Source organism: Schistocerca serialis, chromosome 1 (assembly GCF_023864345.2).
Source record: "Schistocerca serialis cubense isolate TAMUIC-IGC-003099 chromosome 1, iqSchSeri2.2, whole genome shotgun sequence".
NCBI classification, from domain to species: domain Eukaryota; kingdom Metazoa; phylum Arthropoda; class Insecta; order Orthoptera; family Acrididae; genus Schistocerca; species Schistocerca serialis.
This window is the reverse complement of record NC_064638.1, coordinates 741,435,938-741,460,821: the sequence shown is the minus strand read 5'-3', so window position 1 is coordinate 741,460,821 and position 24,884 is coordinate 741,435,938. Positions and strand designations below refer to the sequence as shown.

Here is a 24,884-nt window from a genome sequence, read left to right as displayed (position 1 = left end):
CACCTTTATTTCAGTTTTGCCTTTTTGTACAAAAACCATTACCTTCATAAATAGTGGTGCCACATATACCCTTGTATTTTACACAAACACATTTGACACCAGTTTTATGGAGTGGAAACATATACTCAGTAATCTATTCACCTGAAAACCTCCTTTAGTTATAGATTTCTTTCGGTGATGTTCTTTCACCGCCTCTTTTCGTATCACGTATTCTCTTATATCTCTACCGCTGCCACTCTCCCTTTAAAAGTTTTCCGTCGAGATCGCACATTTATTCGATTTATATTTGACATCTGTCCTCAATAACTTTCCGACTTTCTTCGATCCCACGACATTAGTTGCACCCATATATCTTCCAATTCCTGACAGCCTCTTCCGATTCTCTGCGTGTCTTTCCTCGTCGTGATTTATTTATTTATTTATTTATTTATTTATTTATTTATTTATTTTTTTTTTTTTTTTTTGCATTCTCTCCTCGGTCTTCTTTTATACCGTAACTACGTATTTCAGTTCTTCACAATGTTCTCCAGTTCGTATTCAGAAACTGTACCAATTAAAGTGTTGCACTGTTGATATTGTAGCACTTATTCTGCACTTGCGCCCCTGGGTTATCAATTTTTATTAAGTTTGCTCTGATCAGTGATCTAGCCGACACACTGTTCCCAGCGTCTAACGTTTTCCAGGAGGAACCTTCTGTTCTGCCGCTGTATGAAATAGTATAATACAGATCTAACATTTTGTCAAGTACTAGACAAGATGCTTTTGTGTTTGTTTTGTACTGGAAGGATCCATTTATAACTTTCAGTGCTCACTTACCAACAAGGCGCGTTCAGATGTCATTTATATGTCCTTCTCCACGCCGGCCTATTATCTTACTGTCTTCTGCTTTACCAAACAGAACCATTAAATAGCCAAAAATTTATAAATGCGTAGAATTTAATGCCTGATCAATTCTGCTACTGTGCATAATGACTTTGTACGATGATAATAGCGGTCAGGATAGAAATGTGTGAAAACACTGACAAGAGCAAATAACAGGATGATTAGACATAAGACACCACAGAATAGCTTCCAGAGCAGTGGAGGGAGCTGTAGAGGGTAAAACTGTAGCGGAAGACAGAGACTGTGATACATCCAACAATTAACTGAGGACGTTGGGTGTAAGTGCTACTCTGAGATGAAGAGCTTGGCACAGCAAGGAAGCCGTGGCGGACCTCATCAAAGTAGTCCGAAGACTGAAGACTCACGACAATCACATGGAAATACGTATGTGTTCGTGACTTGGTTGAAGTTGTCTAATCATACCATCCTGTTTCACCCAAAGTAGATAGCCTGAGAAAAGCTTTCCGTGCTTCCCACAACTAGACTGTGTTGTTCGTTACGTATGGTGTCCTCGTCACTGGAGGAATGTAAAACAATTAAATAAATATAAACATACATCAACGTGGCTGATCTTTTTATTCTTTCCCAACGGTGGTTTCCGACTTGAGTCTACGCTTCTTTTTGTCATCTCACAGAAATTCTCATAATGAATTATCCATAAATGCCAACTTCTGTAAGTCGCACGGAACCCATAGCTTTCCGACACAAGTCCCCAACATTATTGTTTTTGGGGTCATTTGAAATATCGGAAAGATGTGTCTGATTTTAATAAGCATGTATTATATAATTATCAAACCAGGAACTTTAACGGCTTTTAAAATAAATTTCTAAATATAATTTTTACTTAAAAAGGCTTTAAATGTTCATATTTTCTTAGTTTGTTTCCCTTTGGATGCTAAACATATAACACTTAGTTGCAGATGGCCCTTACAGCCTAACCACCGTTGATGCATTGTGCTGTTTAGGATTCTGTTGCATTCTATTTGGAAGTAAGATAGAACGTTCAGCCCCTAACACTGAGTCGACACATGTTCATTAGAGACTCGAAAACAACCTAGGATTGGAGAAAGTTGAGGACGAACATTGTCTTTACCGTAAAATGCGTTTAATAAAAACAGTTTTCAATTTCGAAATAAAAAATTGATGAATTTTAAAAATATATAAAAATCATAATTTTAAGAGTTTATAAGTCTTTTGCATGACTTCAAACTTGTATTTGGATTTGGAACTAGCTCATTCTTTTATAACATAAAAAATAATCCTACATGTTGCTGTACGCCCTGCAGAGAGAGGTGAATACACACAGCAGTTAAATCTTGTTTAGCTATTTTTGTTGCCTGGTCTTTGAGGTGAATACGGACATATCAAAATCTGTTTTCATATCTGGTTTAAGAATGGTTTCGTTCATTACAAGAACTAAAAATATTGAATTACTTGTGTTTTTGGTTCTGTTTCCCAACCAAATTTGAATCGTGGAAAAAAACAGTACTAAGCCATTTCCGAGTAAGAAATTTCTGAGAAAATGTTATGCAGAAGAAAATACAGGCCACATGCATCTTGTTGTTGATGGAAAAGATACAAAAGCATGGAACTTAAGAAAGTGTATCTCTCGCGCTTGATAAATTCAAAAGGCTGCACTGAACTCCAATTTTCCACTATGTGGCTTTTGCCGTTCCCGACTAAAGAACATCTGTCTTCTCACTGAGAACAGTTGTGACAGAGAATGTTCCTCCCATATTTCCCTGCTATATACAAAATAAAAATTCTCTACGTGGTGAACTCTCTACAGACGACGCTGCATTACACTCCACACACCACAGCGGCAACCGTTCTATTATTTCCTTCTCTCTCTCTCTCTCTCTCTCTCTCTCTCTCTCTCTCTCTCTCTGTCTCTCTCCGACGAGTATCATACGTTCTTTTCCCGTTATTATTCCTCTAGGTAAGCTAATTCGTCTTTTAATTATAAATATAAGGAGTACACAATTGTAACTTTTTTTAAATAACATACGGGCTGCATCAGTTGCCCAGAGTGCAAGTGCAAGTGATAGACATTTAAAAAAAAGATCTCCCGTCTCTCGTCGTGCGAATACTTTGAAATTCTATACAAAGCATTTTCGAATGAATCCCACATCTTTGTCAGAAATACGAGGATGGCCCGTTGATTTCGTTTTGCAGAGGCATTTTCTGTCTTTGAGCTGTTAATGCCAACGTTGTATACTCAAAGCGGTCAAAGTTTCAACATTATATTGTTGTTTGAATCTATTATGTACTGCTGTAACAAATTCCCTCACTGTAAATAATGGTAGACAGATCTTTGTTGCGATGTCACCATCTTGACAGTAAATAATACGAGAACAGGGAGGAGCGCGCTACAAAGACGCATCGACGACCGTGTGAAACTCCAAACTCTCTTCTCCTAACAGAAATTATTCGATATAAGTGACTTCAAAACTTGATTAATTCTTTTTGAAACACCCTGTATTTCACTGGGTTGTTGAAGGAAAATCACAGCGAATCTTACAATCTATGAAATTTCCATGCACTTCGATGGCTATAAAATAAGAAGAAAGGCTGCACTGTGCTATAAGCAATTCCGTCTCATACATAAGGATTATGTACAGTTCTTTCTTGATGAAAGGTACATATAGTTATGGATTACACAATTTAGGTTAAAGCTACCGCAAATTGTTGCTACGAGAGTGTTGTGGAAATTATGACGCTACTTATTTGGGAATCGTTTGAAGAATTTGCATACGCGAAAGGCTGCTTCGTAAATTTAGATTGAATTTTATACTTTCTATTACGAACTTAATAAGCAGACAAAATAGACTCGGATGCTTAGACAAGTACGCATCCATCCTCACCCCCGCTCTCCCCCGTGACTTCGTAATGGAGCATGAAAGGAGACAACTAATTATGGTATGAAATACTCTCCGCGATGCACCGTGCAGGGAGAAAGGAAGGACGTTGCAGAGAAATGTTTGAATTAAAAACTTAAAATTATTTCCAGAATGAATATTTTATTCTGCGGGATAGAATCCCTAAGCTGTGGCTCAGCCATTTCTTCCCAAAATATTCTTCCAGGAGTTGCAGCTCTTGGTACGTTTGGAAAATTAGATGAGAGGTGTTGCAGTACTGTCTGATTCGACACTATAAAGACGAATCGTGAGTCCTGCCTGAACAAGTCAGCCGACAAGAGCATTGCGTGGGGAAGGCAAGAGTCTGTTTCGAGGCCAAGTTCAGCACACGGCTTTAATTTGTCAGGATGTTTCCCTGTACAGAACTCTGCATATGTGCCAGTGGCGGTATCACTGATGCCTTCGCTGATGACAACTCTTAATACTGTCGCGTCATAATCAAAATCAAGTCCAATTTCGAAAGTAGAACCGTCAATGAAGTACAGCAATTAACACTGAAAGCATGTTTACAATCACACCGGCGTTCAGCCAGAATAGAAATGAATTTCTGGACGAAGAGTGTTGCTGTTTGACCAAACTTGAATATTCTAGAATATGCATTGGATCAAACTACAACACCTTGGATATAGATCTTGTCAGTGATCCTCCGTATGGCAGCGCTGGCGGGTTGTCAGGTTCATGTCGACTTGTCACATCGGCTTCACAAGGATGAGTATCAAATGTAGCCCCTCCCATCGAGCTTCGCGATCGTCTAGTTGGTCTTCAGTTTCCTTGAACGAGAAGCCCCCATCGTCTGTTTGCGCCTCAGGATCTTAGTAGGGCTTCATACGGAGAGCATGGACGACGACTCTGCAGTTCTGCCTTACTGATGAAGGACCGTAATCGACTTCGTATGTGACGTCCGACAAGCGTCAAAGGCTATGCTGCTGCATAGAGTTGTGCTTTAGTAACTTTTCCGGTAGTTCCACTTCCCACACAAGCGTAAAAATCCATATGGAGTATCCTGGGCTGTATCTCACTGGCCAGTGCTTGACATTTTAACGCTCTCGAATTTCTCCTGGGAGTGCGATGTCCGTATGCGAGCCAGCTGTCTTGCTTGTTTTGTCCTGGTGATGAGTTGTTTCACGTAATCTTCCTGAATATCGTCTAGTTGAAACAGGAAAAGTATGTCCTATCAAGAGCATATATGCCAATGCCTTATTAAAGCGTCCTATGAGATCATTCGTGTGTGGATGATGGGTAGCTGTCATCCTGTGCATGATGTCACAACGTAAAATTACCTCTCATACTAGTCTCGGCTGGAAAACTTTTGCTAGGTCAGAGATTAACGCATTGGGTGCTCCATGTTCCAAACCGATTCCTTCTCCTATGAGCCTTGAAATTCCCGGAGCTTCGACAGTCGGTTTCGCTTTAGTGACAGAGCAACGGATCAGGTAGTCAGCACAGACTATTATCAATCGATTACCGTTTGTCGACTTCGGGAAACTCCTCATGAGGTCGATTCCAATTCGACGGTACAGGCAGAATTGATACCAGGTGCTCTGGAGGAAATTGAGGTACGTGCTTCCGTCGTTGGCACTCATTGCGGTGGCTCACATAGTGTCCAACGGATCGATATAGACCTGGTCAGTGATACCTTCGTCTGATTCTGTCTAGCAGCTTCACGAATCCCAAATAACTAGAGTGTTGGAGTGTCGTGTAAAAACTTAAAAATAGTTGGACGTGTCTGAGCTGAGATGATGAGCAACAATTTCCGCCCCATCGAATTATAGCTCCTCTTATACATTGTAGCATCTATTAACTGGAATTTTCCTTTGGACGATTCCTCCTCCTTAAAGGCTTCTATGGTTTTCAGCAATGCTGGATCTTCCCTCTGTTCAGCAGTAATGTCACTTAATGTTGCGATTACAGTTTTTCCGCCGACCGCTGTAGCCGAACGGTTCTAGGCGCTTCAGTCCGGAACCGCGCTGCTGCTACGGTCGTAGGCTCGAATCCTGCCTCGGGCATGGATGTGTGTTGTGTCCTTAGGTTAGTTAGGTTTAAGTAGTTGTGTCTAGGGGACTGATGACTTCATATGTTAAGTCCCATAGTGCTCAGAGCCATTTGAACCATTTTGAACAGTTTTTCCTCCACGCTGCTGTGTTCCGCAAAGGATTCCTTGGAAGGCAGTCGGCGACCTTGTATTTGTGTCCGGTATTGTATACAACTCTGAAATCGTTCTCCTGAAGCCTCGGTGCCTATCTCGCCGGGCAACCCGATGAATCCTTCAGACTAGTCAGTCGGGGTACAGAATTGTTGTAACGGTGAATTGTTTTCCAAATAAATAGGGCCGGTACTTGTTGATGGTCCAAACAACTGCAAGGCACACTTCCTCGTTTGTGCAATAGTTCATCTCGGAGAGTTCTCTGGAAGCATATGCTATCACCTTCTCAGCACATTCCTAAATTTGTACTGGAACTGCTCCTATCCCATACCCGCCAGTCATTGTGAACATCTGTCTCGGAAATCTCGTCATGCGATGCTAGTACTGGACAAGATGTTGGCACCTCCTTAAGGACAAGGAAAGATCTTTCTTCCAACTCTTTCCACGAAAATTTGCCGTCTTCCTGTAGTAGTTCTAATAACAAACGTTCCTTGGTGCAGAAGTCCTTTATAAATCGTTGGTAGTACGATCACATTACGAGGAAATGTCTCACAGTGCGAATGTGCTGGGCAGTTGGAAAGTTTGTGACTGCTCTTATTTTCTCTAGGTCGGGGTGGATTACACCGCCATTCACTAGGCGCCCCAAGATTTTTATTTACTGGATAGTGAAGAGGCACATTTTCGCGTTCAGGCGGAGGTCTGCAGGCTGAAAACATTTTAACAAGGTTGTCAGGCGGCTCAGATGTTATGAAAATGTCTTTGAAAAACGACAGTTATCATCCAGATAACGAAGACACGTCTGCCATTTAAGGTGCCGTAGCAAGTAGTCCATCACACTTTCTAAGGTTGCTAGAGTGTTACGTAGCCAAACTGCATAACTTTGAGCACATATAGGCCGCCAGGAGTTATGAAGGCAGTCTTTTCTCTATTAGCCTCGTCAGCCCGATTTCCCAGTGGCCTATCTGCATGTCCATGGTTGAGAAATACTTTGCTCCTTTCAAGCAATCTGGGTTGTCATCAATGAGCGGTAGTGGGCAGACATCTATTTACCTGATTTTGTTCAGTCGTCGATAATCGACGCAGAAATGGCATGTGCCATCATTCTTCTTCACAATGACCACGGGATAGGACCAAGGACTCTCTCAGGGTTCAGTAATGTCATCTTGCAGCATCTTCTCCACTTCTTTCCGGTTTATCCGTCGTTCAGCCGGCGTCGAATTATGTGAGCTTTGGTTAGTCGGTGGGCGACCCACTGTTTTAACATGAGTCGCTTGGTGTCTCTTTCCTCCAATCTGAATTTGAAAGCATCCTGAAATTAGTGGCAGAACGGATGACACGCGTTGACATTTTTCTTCCTTAGGGCCAGATCATGTTGGCATTTCGATAGTAGCTTTCTCCCCTGCCTTGTCTGCAGTGGTAACAGACCATGAGCCTTCTTCGATGCCACTAAGCTTGCTCTGCTGACCTAATAGGGCTATTCGTACCCACATCCCTTTAGGGACGAGTTAAAGCTGCTCGTGACAGTTTCACAAAGTTCTCCTTGCCAACGTACAATGCATATTATCGTCAGTGGCATGTAGATCCCTTTTTTGAGCCTGAGTAGCTATTTTCAATCGAAAAAACGCTTCACGCTTCTAATGAGCATCTCGATTGATGAATAGATATCGACTCTTTTATGACAGCGGGAAAATAACGTCTTCAATGGCAAACCACCGCTCATAGTAATCTTTGTTATGTGTGCTTGTTGGAATAGCTTCGTCATTCTGCAGTTCTAATCTTCCATACTCCATGACTGCCTTTGATGTCTGCAGGGCTTCATCTATATCAGCCTCATCTGCACAGATGTTTGCCTCGCTTAGTTTTGTTGAATTCGGTGGCTTGGCGAGCGGCTAGTACCTCTCTGTGAGGCAACGGGGAACCGCTACGGCGTATTGGGTAACGACTTCCAGAGTATAGCGATTGGCATCGTCCCATAGGTCTACTATAATGCAATTGACTGGAGTGACTAGGACTGTTGTGATGGTCAACGCCTGGTAGCGTAATAGTCATCGAACACTCGTATTCTGTCTCTCTGCAGTAGCGTACAAGCCCAGGGCGCCCATAGTGGAACATACCTGCACGTTGTTCTCTGTCTTCCAAACGTCCGTTTTTTAGTGGGGCGTCATACTTGGCATACAAGTTGGTTGTATGCCACCTGCGTTGATCGGATACTGCGCGTCTGTTTGACGGCTGCTGCCTAAGTCAGAGTCGGCCGAGTCCATTGTATGTGGCGCTTTCGACTGGTGATGGAAATCGGTGCTAAATATCGATACACCTCTTCTTCATCATGACGTGTGAGGTCGACATTCATGATTTACATCTTGCTTTCTCGATCCGACGGTTTTGGTTACCACAAATAACTGCTGTTACTCTTCTCTTACCCCAGGCGTCTCCATCAAACAATGTCATGCCGTAACCACAATCAAGTCCAAACATGAAAACAGGGTCGTCAGTAAAGTATAACACTTACCAGTGAAATAACGTTTGTTACATCAGCGTGCAGCCATAACAGAACTGTACCCCTGAAGAAACGTTACACAAGATCGAATATTTTAGAAAATACTAACATTACAAAAATAACGGATTCCGCGAACCTTCCAGAAATGTTGAATAAGAAATGGCAAACACTTGCTGGTGGTCGGATGTAAACTGGCGACCCGCAGCACGACAGTAGGCCTACAGCGACGTGAAATCCTACGCCACACTGCGTGCCCACAGTTCGTCGCAGTATCACTAAGAAGAATGAGGTGTCTGGCATAAGACGTATTTCGTTTACTGAATCGTGAGAACAAGTGAGAGCAACTACACGTATCAAAGAAAACCTACAATACATCTCAGTCCCTTCCAGCCAGAAGAAGAAACATATCACTTGTAATTAACTACACGCCACAGTAAAGATAACCGCACAGTGATTCTTTGCTTATACCCACTTTTAGACGAAGCTATCAAACGTCAACAGGTTGAGGAATTAAACAATCTAATGAACAGTTTATGGTGAACGATTCGGTAGACAACTATTAAAATAACAATTACTTACGGGTCGTTTTCTGACAAATGCACTTAATGGAAATATTCGCCCATACAGTTGTACCTCGCAGCTGCGCAGCTGTCTACACCAGGTTAGCATTTGATTTGTTTCCGACACATACCTTTATGTTGCCACACTTTCTACACGTATCACTGCTTTCATTCTCTGCCGTTAAACAATTAAATTCTCGTTTAGGTTGCTTTATCGCTTTCTGGATCTCGCACAATATTCAGATCAGTTGCAATAATCATTTTTACATCCGAAGGGACTCCTCCTCCCGTTTGCTAACTTGTAGATGCGTTAAGCAGAAATCATAAACACAAAGTAATATTGAATTCAGCGAGTAAAAATCTAAACGTTTAAGGGTTTAGTATAAGCAGTTTCTTACAGTATGTGACACTTTCAAAACAAATTGGCAAAATAGTTCATAAAACGGTTCTAAACGACTCCATTATCAACGTTTCAACATTCCTCACTAACCTGTACAATTAGTACCCTTGGGATAATGGATGTGATCTACAACAGCTTAGTCACTTTTTGTAGGTGGTTTCATTGACAAATCCTGCAATCCTCATCGGTGTGTATACTACAACGAAACTTTCAGACACTAAGATTGTGTGTCGAGTTGTTACCTGATCCAGAATCCTTCTTTGCATTCCTAACGCCACACATTCCTATTCCAAGAAGAGGGAAATTCTGTAGTTTTAATTCAAATCCAGGGTCAGATGCTAAAGGTAGCCTGCAATCGAGTGCCGATTCTGTAACGTTTTGATTTGTCGTGACATTTCTTCCTTATTATGAATTAAAATATAATTGTTATTATTCATACATCTCCACATCTACTTTACTATTTTCCTAACAATTATAATATTTTCCTCAGTTGTTAATGAACATAAAGCTTCGTTGTTAATGAAATCGCTCATATGATAGCGCTACAGGGTTTTCAATCACTTTGTGAGTTCGAAATTTTTTACTATCCGCTTTACTAGGCTCTCAGACAAAGCGTATAGAACAACTCTTCAGACAGTTTTTAAAGTTAGATAGCCTATTAATAGAGGTAAACAGGCACCTGTAAGATTTTAGCTCGATTATATACAGGTGAATCAAGGAAATAACAGGTCCATGAAAGGTACCTGAAATGGGTAACGTCACAGATATCAGCAAGATGTAAGTAATGATGGACCACATTGCCAGTCATCGCTAGGACCAACGTGTAAATTATATGGAACACAAAAATATCTTCCTCAGGCAAACGGATCATGTGACCCAGCAAGCTTTCGTGGCCGTCGTCAAACCAACTTAAATCTGATACATTGCTTGAGGTTGTCTTTTTCTTTAACAAAATTCACGTGTGACAGGCTCTATGACCAAAGCTGTTATTTTTGTTCAAGCACATTTCCTTATAAACTGATCCGCTTGCCTCTGGGTAACGAATATTGTGCCATACATAGACAGCTGAATTAAGTCCTTGTTTACACATAAAAGCTAATCTATCGAGTGCTGTGATCTACAAGTATCTGCAAAGTTAATCTAGGCAAAAGTTCAAAGAATGCACTTCAGTGAGAAAGAACAAAACTAAACAATCGAGCCCTATACACACAGAAAATGATAAAAATGTGATACTTTAATCTATAAGGTTTTTCTGTTTCTGCAGTATAGTTTACAGCTGTGGGTTCTTGGCCAGTGAATTCCTGCCCTAATTACGGTTCTACTTTTTTAGTCGTTTAATCTACGCATCTACATTTAGAATCCTGTTTTTACGACAGGTGTTTTATGGTCAAAATTGTCCCACTCTCCTGCAGTCATTTCACGAGAACAACACAGTGATCACGCGAGTTATCCTCCATCAAGATGAAATTGTCACCAAAATATTGGCGATGCGGTCCCACCATTCATTGTAGAATCTTGTCAATGTACCGTATATCAATTACATTACCCTCGACAACCACGAGATATGTGCGGTTGCTCCTTTTAATGCCCGTAATGCCACCCCATTACACAACTCTATCACTACCTCGTTGCACATGTCAAACACAATTTTGAAGACGTTCGATATTACCGGGTCGTTCCCAAGCAGGTTGTCCTCGATTATGAGTGTCAAACATGTCCGAGTTTCGTTCGTAAACAACATCCGACACCAATCCTGGGGCGTCCATTCTGCATAAATTTTGTCCATCTGTAAATGAGTACGTGCAGTTGTAGTGTATGACGTGGTGCTCGCAATGGTTGTCAGGAATGGAGATTTGCTTCATGCATCGACTCCTAACAGTTTGATGCGATGTACAGCGTCATGTAAGCTCTTCGAAGGCCGAATTCAGTTCTGGAGCACTCAGCCCACGGTTTATTTGACCCGTCGACATCGATCATCCAGTGCACATATCGAACGTGGACAACCTGTGCGATGTCAGTCTTCAGCCCTACTTGCTAATTGGAACCGATTTCATGTCTGCACCACATCATTTTGACTCCGGTGCACACGTCGAGCAACTTCCCTGGTTGACAAGCATTCTGCACATAACGTGATGGTGCGGACTTGATCATTGGTCACGACTGTCCGTGGCATGACGGATGCTCACTCTGGTGTTCCACAGACCTTTCCACTCCATCCCTGCTAGTGCTTTACTTTCAACTGAAATGCCGCAATCCATTCGAATGCAACGTTCTACCTGTGGGTAGCGGTCATGGTAAGAGTGTGTATGTTTATAAACAACGTCAGAGGTGACCTTCCGATCGGTACGGGAACAGTCACAATAGCAACATACCTGCACGAGATATAGGGGTGATGCCACATTTTTCTTGATATGTACATACTGCTAGCAATATAGCTAGTCATGTGTGTATTCTGATATTTTGGTAATCTGATTGCTCCATCATAAATTCAGCTCACTTCCAGCATTCTTGGCAGGCAAAAATATAAGATATTTCACTTTGTTTTTTACAGTGACAAGGCAACACCTGCTGCAGCATTGCAATACTACATGGTACTTCTCATTCCTGGTACCTTGTCCACAGCCTTATCCCACACACTAAACATGAAATTATTTTCATTCAAAGGAGCGCAATATTCATTTTTTCTGAAAGAACTAAGGCTACTATATAAGTAATTCGTGAATGCTAATAGCAGTTTCTGTCTGTTTCAGGCATGACCAATCAGAGGAACTACCCCGGTCACGTGACCAATGTGGACGCCCATCATGGCGGCGCAAGGTGACGCATTCAGAGCGCAACGATTCACTCACCAGCCGCAAGATGTCGTCCCAGCGCCACAGCAAAGGCCCAACGCAGCATCTCAGGTAGAGAAATATGTATATGTGTTTAACACATGCCTGACAAAAAAGTGAAACACTCAGAAGGTGAGGGGGAAGCGAAATGAAACTTCACAGGTTGAAAAGATAGTCATCTCATTTAAGTGGTCACGAAATCGAGTCAAATTTATAAAGAACATTGAAGTATGAGCCAGCTTATCAGTATGACGTTTCACTCTCTCTGGCCTGGATGCATTTCTGAGGCAAGCTGGCCTACAATTGTTGTCACTGGCCTTTGATAACCTAGACACCAGCAAGTTCGAGAACGTCCCACATGGGATCTATCGGGGACAGATCTTGGGATCTTGCTGGCTATGGGAGTACATCTACAAGCATTGTCCTGTTGAAAAATGGCACCATGATGCTGTCGCATGAGTGGTAACACAATAGGATGCATGGCATCCGTGACGTACCATTGGGCCATCAGGGTTCATTCAGTCACTACCAGGCAGGACAGGACAGGAGGCTATAAGCGATGGCTCCCAGTACCATGATGCAAGGAATAACACCGCTGTGCCTCTGCAAAACGTTGGAAGAATGGCGGCTCCCCCCACATTACCGCTATACTTTCCGACGATGGTCATCGGAGGTAATGCATAACTGTAATTCAGCGCTGAACACAATGCGACACCATTCATCAACAGTGCAAGCTTCCAGGTGACGGCACCAACCCAAATGCAGCCGTTTGTGTTCTCTCTCTCCCCCTCTGTTTTTTTTATTTTTACGGCAAACTAGCATGGTCTGGTAATTCCCTAGTCCAGCTGATGCTAGCCTCCAACGAATGGATGACAAAATGTTGCAGCGAATCCATTACTTGTTCTCGGATAACAGGTGCTGTTGCTAACGTGTTACGATGTGCCTGCTGCGTAATACAGAGATACTCCTTTGTATTGGTAAGATAAAGTTGACTGGAACCTCGACGACAAGTATGGATACTCTCACGTTCCCATGTAGTCCAACATTGAGCCACTCTTACATCTGAATGCCCACAAATCTAGATATTGCACTTTTCGACCACCTGACCAAATGAAGACTGACAATGAGGCTCCTTTCAAACTTTATCAAGAACTGATAACGCTTTCTCGCACGTATAAGTGACATCTCCCTGTCCTTCAGAGTGATCACTCAACATCTACCTTAGTTCGTGACCCATATAACCCTAACAGGCCTGGTAACAACACTAAACATGAGAAACACTAATGAATTCTGTTGGCCACTGTGCGTCTCAAAGAGAATGGCAACTCTAATCATTTATATACCTGCTGATGGTGTGTACGAAGTTACACAGACATCCGGCCCTGTCTTTTGAGTGCTTCGCTTTTCTTGTCAGACAGTTATAAGATATGTAACAACTAAGAGTTTCACGATTCACTTTTTGGCACTGTTAATTTATTGCTAAGAAATCAATTATAGTACCGTAGTTGTCTGTAAAAGAAGGAGATGAGATTAAAAACGAGCAATACTAACGCAGAATGGAACTTACATCCATTCATGACAACGGCTACGTTAACTTGGTCATCATTTCTGCAAGATTTTCGCACTGTTTCAGCAAACTAAGGACTGACCACTGTGTGTTCCTGTACCAAATTCATCGTCTTCTACTTGTACTTGTACTTGTACTTATATATATATATATATATATATATATATATATATATATATATATATATATATATATATAATACAAATTGCGGAACGCAGCCAATAATTGTCCGCCTTTCATGGAATAGAAACGCTAAAAGGTGAAGCGCTCAAGGCCTCATTCGGCTTGAAAAAACCTAATTCTGTTCATATCATTAATCGATATGTGTACATAGAGATTTACAACCGCCGTGCAAGAGCGGCAAAGATAAAGAATAATAGATTCTGTCGCTGCTACGTGACGGTTAAATTACAATTGTTTGATAACTTCAGGCCATCAGGCGTTTACTATTGAGGGTATACTAATCTTTGTGAGGTGAAAATTACCAATATTACATGCTATACATCACGTATCCTGTACGTCAACACGTATCAAGTAAAGGTAGCAGATGACTGCTTTCCAAAAGATGTAGAAAAACCCCAATATCCAATCAGTATTTCAAAACCTTCCACTTATTTACTAGCAACTGCAGCTATACGATCCTTTAATTTGGCAACCATAGTCTCCGTCACTCAAAATTACATTCTACAAAAGAATAATTCCATGTGTTTGATAATCAGTCTTATAATCAAAGGCTATCCCACTTCTTCCTATGGAATGCTTTCTATGGACATATAATTATTATTTTACTTTAATAACCTAGTCCTTACACCACCCAATAGTTACTGAATCAGATTAGAACTTTGACAAGTTTCAGTGTGAAGAAACTTTCCCATAGGTACTTAAAATGGTAAATTATTAAAATAATCAATGTTGTGGCCATGTAGAAGCAGCCTGCATTACGACACAGACTTTGCCGTAAGTAATTCACGCCTCTTGTCTAAGCATTGTGCTAGTCACATCAGTGAGTAGGGGAATGACCTCATTCATCAAAAAAAAAAAAAAAGAAACGTGTTTTTGAGGAAACAAGTTACGCATGGATTGATGTATTTCTTGTAGAAACTCGCTTTCTCATATTTGACACCCTGGTGCAGCCATATACCGAGGGAAGTAGCCGTGACACCCTCGTAGTACCTCTGCTGCATCAAATTGTGCTTGCGGTTCCAGGCAGTGAGGCAGCTGGGCGCCCTCGTGGTCAGTGGTTTGCGCTAAGCCGTGAGCTCTGCGAAGAAGGGCGCCTCGCAGCCGCCGCGGGCCCCTCGCCAAATACCAGAGCCGCGGCCCGTAATTTCGGTGTGGCCAGCCCAGCCCAGCCCAGCCCAGTCCAGCTTAGCGAGGACCCTGCATTAGCCATTCCGTGGCCAGCGCAGCCGCGCGCCTCCACGCAGGCCGACGGCCCTTCACTGTGCGCACATCAAATTTCGTTCACCCAACTCCACATGCAGCGCAGCACTTCCTACAGCACACACGACGGTCATTCCAAATATGCAAGCCGTCTGCTCACTTTGAATTTCGGTTTCCTAGTGTAAGGTAAACCCAACACGTATCATCGATACAGTTCTGATCCGTATAACAAATTAATGAACGCGAAGTAATTGATCAGAACGCACATTCACCGTGCAGTGTAAAAATAATAGACACATTGTCAGCAGACCCAATATGAAAAATCAATTATAAGACTCCACCAAAGGTTATTATTTATTTAATCGTATCCAAGCCATAGACAACCCACATATTACATATACACACAAATACAAATACAATACACATATGTATAAATAAAACAAACCCAAATGGGGAATCACATTACAATATAAAGACAAACATAGTATATATATCATATTACGTCCCGCCAAAATTCAGCGCATTTAACTGCCACTGCCGTAGTGTTCGCCAGATCTTCTTTCCTGCACACTTCCCCCATGTTGCTGCATTCCAGGAGGTGGTCCACTGTTTCGGTCTGTCAGCACTGGCACGTGTCCTTCCCGTCTCGGCGTCCCCATTTACACATGTTTACGTTGCATCTGCCCACCCCAGTTCGTAGGCGGTTGAGGGTTCTCCATAATGGCCATCTTAGTTCATTTCCAGAGACCAATTGTTCGTTGGGTGAGATTAGAGGTGCCTGGTCTCCCGAAGGCAGTGTTGTTTGCCATTTTGACAATCTGGCCTTTTGTTTTGAGGTTTCGAGCGGTTGAACTGAGGCGAGGAAACTCCGTCATGATTTTAGACTTGTGTGTGGATGGTTTTGTCCGAAGAGAGGATGGCGCTGGTCGCACAGCTGCTTGAGGCGCTCTGCTTCGCTTGCTATAGCTCGTCTGACGTTGGATGGAACTATGCCACTAAGCAAATAAAGTTGGCTAACCGGGGTGGGTCTTAGGCATCCCGTGATTACGCGACAGGTATCGTTCAGCAGAGGATCCACTCGTTTCGCATGCGCTGATCTTTCCCAAACTGGGGCAGCGTATTCAGCAACCGAGTAGCAGAGTGCAAGTGCCGACGTACGTAAAGTATGTGGGTCGGCACCTCATTTTGTGGAGGTGAGCTTACTCAGGAGGTTGTTTCTTGCTGATAGTTTGCCCCTGACCCTGTCTACATGATGTCTGTAAGTAAGTGTGCGATCAAGGGTGACACCTAAATAACAAGGAGTGCTGCTGAACGCGATCCGTTGGTTGTTCCACGTGATGTTTTGGTTATGTTTGGCGTCTCGGTCTCGAAGATGGAATGGGCAGGATAATGTTTTTGCTGCGTTCGGGCGTAGACAGTTGGCTTCGTAGTACGGCGTTAGACCGTTGAGAGCATTCGTAAGGCTAATTTCTATGTCGTTAAAGTTCCGACCCTGCACGGCTATTGCAAGATCGTCCGCGTAAGCAAAGCTCCTAGTCCCTGGTGCAACTGGTTGATCATTCACATATATGTTGAAAAGAGTGGGTGCGAGGACACTGCCTTGGGGTAGTCCATTTTTCTGGATACGCCATCGGCTTCGCTTCCCTCCTAGGTTTACGATGAACCGTCTGTTGCTGAGAAGAGTTGATATAATTTGTATCAGCCCGAAATCATTAGTCATAGCGTATATTTTAGTGAGCAGCAGTTTGTGATTTATAGTGTCGAATGAGGATGAGAGGTCGACAAGTACCGCTCCAGTAATTAGACGGTTCTCGTACCCATGCTCTATGAACTGGGTAAGATTCAGGACCTGTCCAGTGCAAGTTTTCCCAGGGCGAAACCCCGCCTGTTCCAGAATTATCTGATGATCAATATTAGGCACAAGTCGATTCAGCAGCATGTTCTCTAACACCTTGTACAAGCAGCAAAGTAATGTTACCGGTCTGAAATTTTTTGGCTCGTCCAATGGTTTGCCGGGTTTTGGAATGGCTATGACCTTGCCCTTTCTCCAGATTTTCGGGATGTTGTTCAGCCGGATACAGGTGTTGAAAAGTAGGAGCAGCCAGTTTTTCGTGTACTCGCCAAATTTAAGGATCTGTTCATACCTAAGGTCGTCTAGCCCTGCTGCTTTGACAGATTTCAGAGATTTAAGTGCGGACTCTAGCTCTTCGATGGTAAATGGACGGCTGTAGTAGTCCGTGTTACTTGCGCCAGTTCTTATTGGGATGGTTTTTGCTGGAGTCTTCGTTTTCCCATTAAGAACGAGTTGGTGCGCTACTTGGTTGGCTGTTACTCTTGGTGCTTCCGTTTGCAGCTTAGGGTCGTTATTTAGCTTCTTAATTGTCTTCCAGGCAATCCGGCTAGATCATGTCTACACTTTCAATTAGATGTTGCCATTCTTCTCGGCGCTTCTCGATTAGCTGGTCGGTAAGTGTATTTGCAAGTTCAAGAGTTTCTTCAGAGAATGGGTTCTCCTCATACTTTTCCTTATATGCATCGTATAGTTGCGGGATGTCTTTCGTTAGGCCCGGTACAAACTCCGTTCTGCAGCCCTTAGGGATAGACTTTCTTGATACATTCTGGACGATTTCTATGAACTTGTCGTAGTTGCTGGGTGTTGGTTCTAGATTTTTCAGCTTTTCGTCGATTGCAATGGCGAAACCTTCCCAGTTTGCCCTCTTGAAATTAAATCTTCGTCGAAATGGAATCCGCATTGGCACCACTGCTGAAGTAACTGTGAGTTTGATGGGTCTATGTTGGGAGTGTGGAATAGGACCCAGGACATCTTTCACGCACTCAGTTACCAAGTTCTGGCTGACGAAGACGAGGTCAGGGTTGTATCCCCTTTGCCACCTGCCGCTGTTAAAAGATGGGGGGAGTTTGGCGTCGTGTATGAGACAGAGTGATTCAGCATCTGCGCATGTCTCCACCTTGAGTCCTTCTTCATTAGATTCATTGTATCCCCAGCGTGTATGGTGACTATTGAAGTCACCCATTACAATACTCCCCGTGGGAAGGGAATTATTGCGCGGCAGGTCATATTCGAATGGCGTATTTGGAGGCTTATATATTGATGTTATTGTCATATGATTAGCCTCAACTCGGAGAACTTCAATTTTGATTTTGTCCGAAAGTTGAAACCCGTCGTAGGCTACTCTCTCTCGTATGAAAATTGCACTTCCGTATTGATCGTCAGGCCGTTCGATTGCCAGTTTCATGCCCGCAATTTTAGGTCTATTGCTGTTTGGGCCTCGGTGCGTTTCCTGTAGGCATAGGACGTGACATTCGTTCGATCTGCACAAATCAGCCAGTATATCGTGTTTGACAGGTGATAATCCCTCCACATTTATGGAGATGATAGTCAAACGTGGTCTTAAGAAGGACCGATTATGAGCGTCGTCATGCATTTTGTTCTTTCTTGTAATGGCTTGGTGGTAGCAGAATCAGCAGGACTACAAGTAGTGGCCCCTCCACCAAAGGTGAATATTTACTAGTAACAGGACTTAAAGTCGGATGAGTCACGTGCTTCGAAAAATTTCAATATACATAGTTTATTAAAATGTGTTTATCGCTTCCAGCGATGTGGAGACAACCTAGGAAGGTGGCTGCGATACTATTTGCATGGCGCACAGCGCCGCCTTCGCCTGACAACTTCAGGGGTTGTAGTAAACCCATCGCATGGAATGGTTAAAAATGGTTCAAATGGCTCTGAGCACTATGGGACTTAACTTCTGAGGTCATCAGTCCCCTAGACTTAGAACTATTTTAACCTAACTAACCTAAGGACATCACACACATCCGTGCCCGAGGCAGGATTCGAACCTGCGACCGTTGCGGTCGCGCCGTTCCCGACTGTAGCGCCTAGAACCGCTAGTCCACTATTAGCTGTTAAATTCATGCAGAGAACAGGAATACGTAATGGTGAATCTGGAGGAAGTTACTTGTAATAGGAAACACTAGGCGAAATTTGGCACTTGCTTCTGACAGGTGAGAAAGGTATCGTTTCATAACCCGTTATCACATAATGATCATATAACTGGAACTATACCATACACTAAGTATCAAATCAACGACCAAGGATATTTAAATAGAAGAAACTATGTGATTTCCAACTTTCTAAAGTTAATTCAAAAAGCCGTAGGCCGGAGTAATACATAGCCTCCTACCAAAACAAAGGCAGGCAAACCAGTAAACAAACATAAAAGAAGCAAGTAATATACACAATATAAACCGGCTAATAATCTAAGTTGAATGGAAGAGTGAATAACCTGACTTACCTGCTCTTTGGATTGAATGATTGAATTTGGATTCGTACCCAACTTTGTGACTGCGGACCTCATGAGACAACAAATTCCCAACGACACGTCGGACATGTTTCTGCTCACAGCGTTCACAGCAACCTCTGTCTGTAAATCAGTCAGAATTTGACCATGAAATGCAAATCCCCAAGAATACTAAATGAAAGCACTTTTCAAATAAGCAATGGCTACGGATAACCACAATAATATTATCTTCCTCGCCAAACAGCAAACACAGCGTCGACTCCATTTAACACCGATAGTCTCACCTGCCCCGCGACCCGTATAGACACTTTAGTTCAAACATTTAACCCACAGGATTTTGCCTGGCGGGGAGAGCTACGACTATTGCACTGGACCGGAACCAAAACACACAACTTCTCGAAAGCTTCAAAGCATATACTAGCTAACCAGAGTGTTTGCTGTCGATCCTTGATACACAATACCATCTTTGCATAGCACCAGAAATAACTGACTCGCGAAGTAGAGTGATAAAATAACCGAAAATTGAAAGTGGCTACCTTATAGGTGACTTTCAACTTATCGGAAACAGAAAGACCTAAAGATGTCTATAAGCTGTGCAGATTACTGGCAATTTATTGGCAGTACTCTCCCCACAGGCGCGGAAGAGATGTTTTTCTGTCGCTGTGGGATGTGCAACCTATCAAATTCACTTGTAATAGGCCATGCCACTAAAGAACATACTGAGTGATAGCCATCTTTCCTCGTGAAAATTCATTACCACGACTCCACGTAACATTTCTTTCGTCTGACGATCCACTAATCTCTGGCCCCAGCACTCACTAGTAGCTTTCCTCAGTGACACGAGCCGGTCACCCGCACTATTGATGCCTCTGTGGTTCATGTTGTTCCCTGGGCGCCACCGTCAAAGCTAACGAAACGGCACGTTCACTAAGACTCATTATCAGCACAAACATTATTGTTACCGATTCCCGTATGACTTTGAAAATGAAGTATAATGAAAACTCTGTCATAATCTCTGTTTGATTTGCTACTCCAGAACTCGCTTCTTATTCAAACTATACATATTTCAAGGCCGATCTCATCATTAATTTTCCACTTCATTTTGGGTATGTCTCTTATTCTAATGTTCTGACTTCGAAGGCATTAGGGTGCGTCACATCTTGACGCGAAGTTTCTGGAACCTGTAAGTACGAGGCGTGTTCAGATTATTAATTCCCATCGATAAAAGCGCAGTTGTTCGTTAGCGAATGGACTGTTTCACGAGGGATTTCATGGTAACAATACAAAGTACCGTAGGAAGAACAAACAGACAGAAAAACATTAAGAACGAATTCAAAAACCTGAGGAAAAGTCGGCATAGCTTACGAGCCCGTTTCTAGAGCATTGCAAAGAATTAACATGGACAGCCAAAGTAACGGCATTTGACGGAACAACCAGCCTTCTCCCCAAGACACATTACACATTATATATAGTTGAACATGACTCAAATGCTACACCTGAAACATACTAGACAGTGCAGTGAAAAACTTTTTATTCTTCTTCACTTCATGTAATAGACAAATTCTCTGTTTCCGTAAGCCCTCCCTACATTTCTTCTTCTAGTTTGTTTATAATTGAAAGCTATTACAGGGAGCATTTCTCCATTCATATGGTTTACATATCCCCTCCGTTCTGCTTCATTTTATTTATTTTTTCGTTTAAGTTATACATTTCTACATCTTTCCTTATATCGTCATTTCTTTTACAACCTTCTCTTGTACATCCTCTCACTCTTCTTAAAAGCCTAATTTCTTGAGCCTATATTCTACACTTGATCTTACAGGTGATTACTCTGAAAGAAGTTAAACATTTTAAATACCTAATCTGTGACAATAGGACCGTGACGTGGGTCAAGAATTAAATAAATATAGTAGTATACGTGAAACGATTTAAAATGTTGCAGAATAAGGCCAGGAAAGAAACCCGTCTAAAATTAGAAACAGGTGCTAGTACGTGATGTCTGGTAAGAAGAAACAGTGACTTGCGATGGAGCTTAAACACTTCTCTTTTCCTGTACAAGCATACTTCATAATGAACACACTTCCTCTAGCGCCGTTTCCTCCGTACTGAAATGCCCTCTAGAACGCAGCTCCTGACGTGGCGCTATTTTGTTGCAGCGACCTTTTCTTAATCTGTTGTGCGGTGTCGTACCTGCCTCATTTGTCACAGGATCTCAGTAATGACAGAATAGGAACTGGACTGCCGGACCAACTTTGGTGAATAGGGATACTGTAGCAAGGACAGTATATTTTTCTCCTCTTAAAATAATTTAGTAACAAATACTGAATTTGCTCGGGCACCGATATAAAGCAGAACCAAGAAGTCGTTGAAGGGACTTCAAAGTACTTTGATCCTCGTATCAGGTGCTCATTGTGGCAAAACAAGAAACACAGTCAACACCATTTCAGCTTTGAGGGATTTTGGCATGCTTTTCTTTTGCGTCCATATCCAATTCAAAAAGTCGAGTTTCATTAGCTATTATGTTCTTGAGAAAACAGTCATCCATATATTTCCATTCCAAAATATCACGTCATATGTCAGCAAGTACTTGTCTCGGGTAAACATTTGTCGCATTAGTGCAGGAGCCCTATGTTATTATGAACGGAACGCAAACGTCGCCTCAGATCTACACTGCTGGCCACCGTAAATGCAACACCAAGAAAGACAAGAGGTAGCACAATAAAATTTATTTTGTAGATTACATGTTGACCAAGTATCAAATGATTACGTTTACAGACGTCTGTGACATGTGGTTCCTGCCTGAATCAGTAGCCAGAGTAGCCGCCATTGTTGGAGATCACCGCTGCCACACGTCTCGGCATTGAGTCAAAGAGACGTTGGATGTGTTCCTGGGGTACAGCAGCGCAAGCAGCTTCCACACGTTGCCAAAGATCATCTGGTGTGGCAGCTGGGAATGTAATCTGGGTCACTCGTTGAGCAACCATGGACCATATGTTTTCTATCGGCGAAAGATCCGGAGAGCGAGCCGGCCAGGGAAGCAATTCAATCTGGTTATTGACGAAGAACCTTTGGACAATGCGTGCCACGTGTGGTCGCGCATTATCCTGTTGAAATATGGCTGTGGCCGAGCCCTGAAGGTAAGGAAGGACAACTGGCTCCAGCACCTCGGATATGTAGCGCCGGCTATTTAAAGTAACGGCAATGCGTACTAGAGGCGTGCGAGAGTAATATCCAATACCGCCCCATACCATAATACCCGGTGCAAGACCAGTGTGGCGGTGCATAATGCAGCTGTCCAGCATCCTCTCTCCACGGTGTCTCCACACTCGAATCTGATCATCGTGGTGCTGCAGACAGAAGCGTGCCTCGTCAGTAAAGACAACGTCATTCCATTCTGCCGTCCACATGCGTCTGTCATCACACCATTGGCGACGGAGACGTCTGTGGTTCTGCGTCAATGGTAGACGAAGCAATGGACGTCTTGCGGACAGACCACTCTTCTGTAAACGGCGTCGAATGGTACGCGCAGATACTGGATGATGCGTTACAGACGCAATGTGCTGTGCTATGGTTCGGGATGTCACTGAGCGATCCGTCACTGCCATGCGCACAATTTGCCTATCAGCACGTGCAGTGGTGCACCGAGGTGAATGCGATCGACCACCTCGGTCCGTCGTACCCTCCTGCATCCAACGGTCACATATCCGCATTACAGTTGTTTGGTTTCGTCCAACACGACTAGCGATTTCTCTGTATGATAATCCACAATCTCGGTAAGCCACTATCCTTCCTCTGTCGAACTCGGATACTTGATCAAAAGATGTTCGCTGTTGTCTACAAGGCATAGCTGATCGTCTTGTGAAACAACCACAAGGTAAACACACGTGCCGAACGTACACTCGTCGAAATCGCCAAGCCTTAAATGGCGCTATGAGCTGGCGCCACAGGCGCGCGTGATGTGCGTCTGCGCTGAAATTCTAATCAGTTGCATATCTCATCGCTGCAAACTCATGGTGTAAATTTCACTCGATTCGGATGCTTCCTTCAGGGTGTTGCATTTACGGTGGCCAGCAGCGTAGTTCCATAGACACTGGAGCATGGCAACGGAGCACTTTGCATTTCAGTGAAGACACTGAACGCTTTAAAGAGCTGTAGCACATTTTTTTCCATGAGGACGTGGAAGTTAAGGGCTTAAAATCGATAATAATAATCCCGCAGCCTCACTTCAGACATTTTTTTAGACGAAATGTTTTAGATAATCATTCGTGAAACTGTTCACAGAACTGATTTTCGCTCATTATTTCTGTCCCTACATCCTTCAGTAAGTAACACTTGCATTCAGCGAGTAGAATTCTGCAGTTTTCATTATACATTCTGCACGTTTCATCCCTCTTCACAACTACTGAAGCACAGGAAATAAGGCATAGCAAATAACATATCATCGCTGTTCGCATAATTAAATGTTCGGAAAGTCGCTATTTCCCTAATACATTTTTTATTTTTTTAAATTTGTGGTAAGGTCTCATGGTACCAAACTGCTGAGGTCATCGATCCCTAAGCTTACTTAATCTAACTTAACGCTAAGGACAACACAAACACCCACGCCCGAGGGCGGACTCGAACCTCTGACAGGGGGACCCGCACGAACCGTGCCAAGGCGCCTCAGAGCGCGCGGCTCCCGATAGAAACTGACCACCTCCGTACTCTAGTGGTTAGCCCTGCCGGCTACTAACAACGAAGCTCTCTGTCCACTCAGCCCCGTGGTGCAAAATGACCAGCTGCTTTATAAAATAAGAGACGAAACTAACAAGCAAATCCTCAAACAGAATGTTGGTACTGTGGGGTCCTGCCCACTCCTATCATACAGGGTGCCTAAAGGATGCTTTCTCGGATAGCTAAACGGCAATTCAAGCAAATCACGTTAATGGTTTTTATTACAATAAAGTAGATTGACAACACTTGACTTTGGATTACAAGAACGGGTCGCAAGCGATTGGCGACATGCAAATAATCAAAGTCCTTCGCTATCCAGAATGTCCCTGCAAGTTACTCACACCCACTCATATGTCACTGCCGTCGTTAATATCACTGCTCTTCTACGCCTCTCTGCTAGTGTCCGTCTTCTATTGTCCGGCCGAAGCTGGCAGGAGCGGCGCTTATGTTCTCTTCGTACAGGTGCCGCTCCTGTCGTGGTGCCGTCCTAGTCAGCGCGCTATTGGCTGTCGTCACCTCGCAGCCCTCTCTGCTGTAGCGTTCTTCATCTTCGTGCCGGCGCTTGTCGATACGCCGGAGCAGGTACAATACTAGAAATCATCTAGCATTTACCACTTACATTATACGAAGCTGAAATTGAGGGCTGCTACAGAATTCAATACACGTAA

General features: G+C 43.1%; 1 protein-coding gene across 1 annotated transcript in view; it reads left to right on the top strand.

Moving 5' to 3' along the window:
* The window catches only part of LOC126428529 (uncharacterized), a 106,614-nt gene that overhangs the window by 58,933 nt on the left and 22,797 nt on the right, over positions 1-24,884 (top strand). Inside the window, exon 2 of the mRNA XM_050090413.1 lies at positions 12,151-12,303. Coding sequence (XP_049946370.1) covers positions 12,151-12,303 — 153 coding nt within the window. The remainder of the gene's footprint in view (positions 1-12,150; positions 12,304-24,884) is intronic.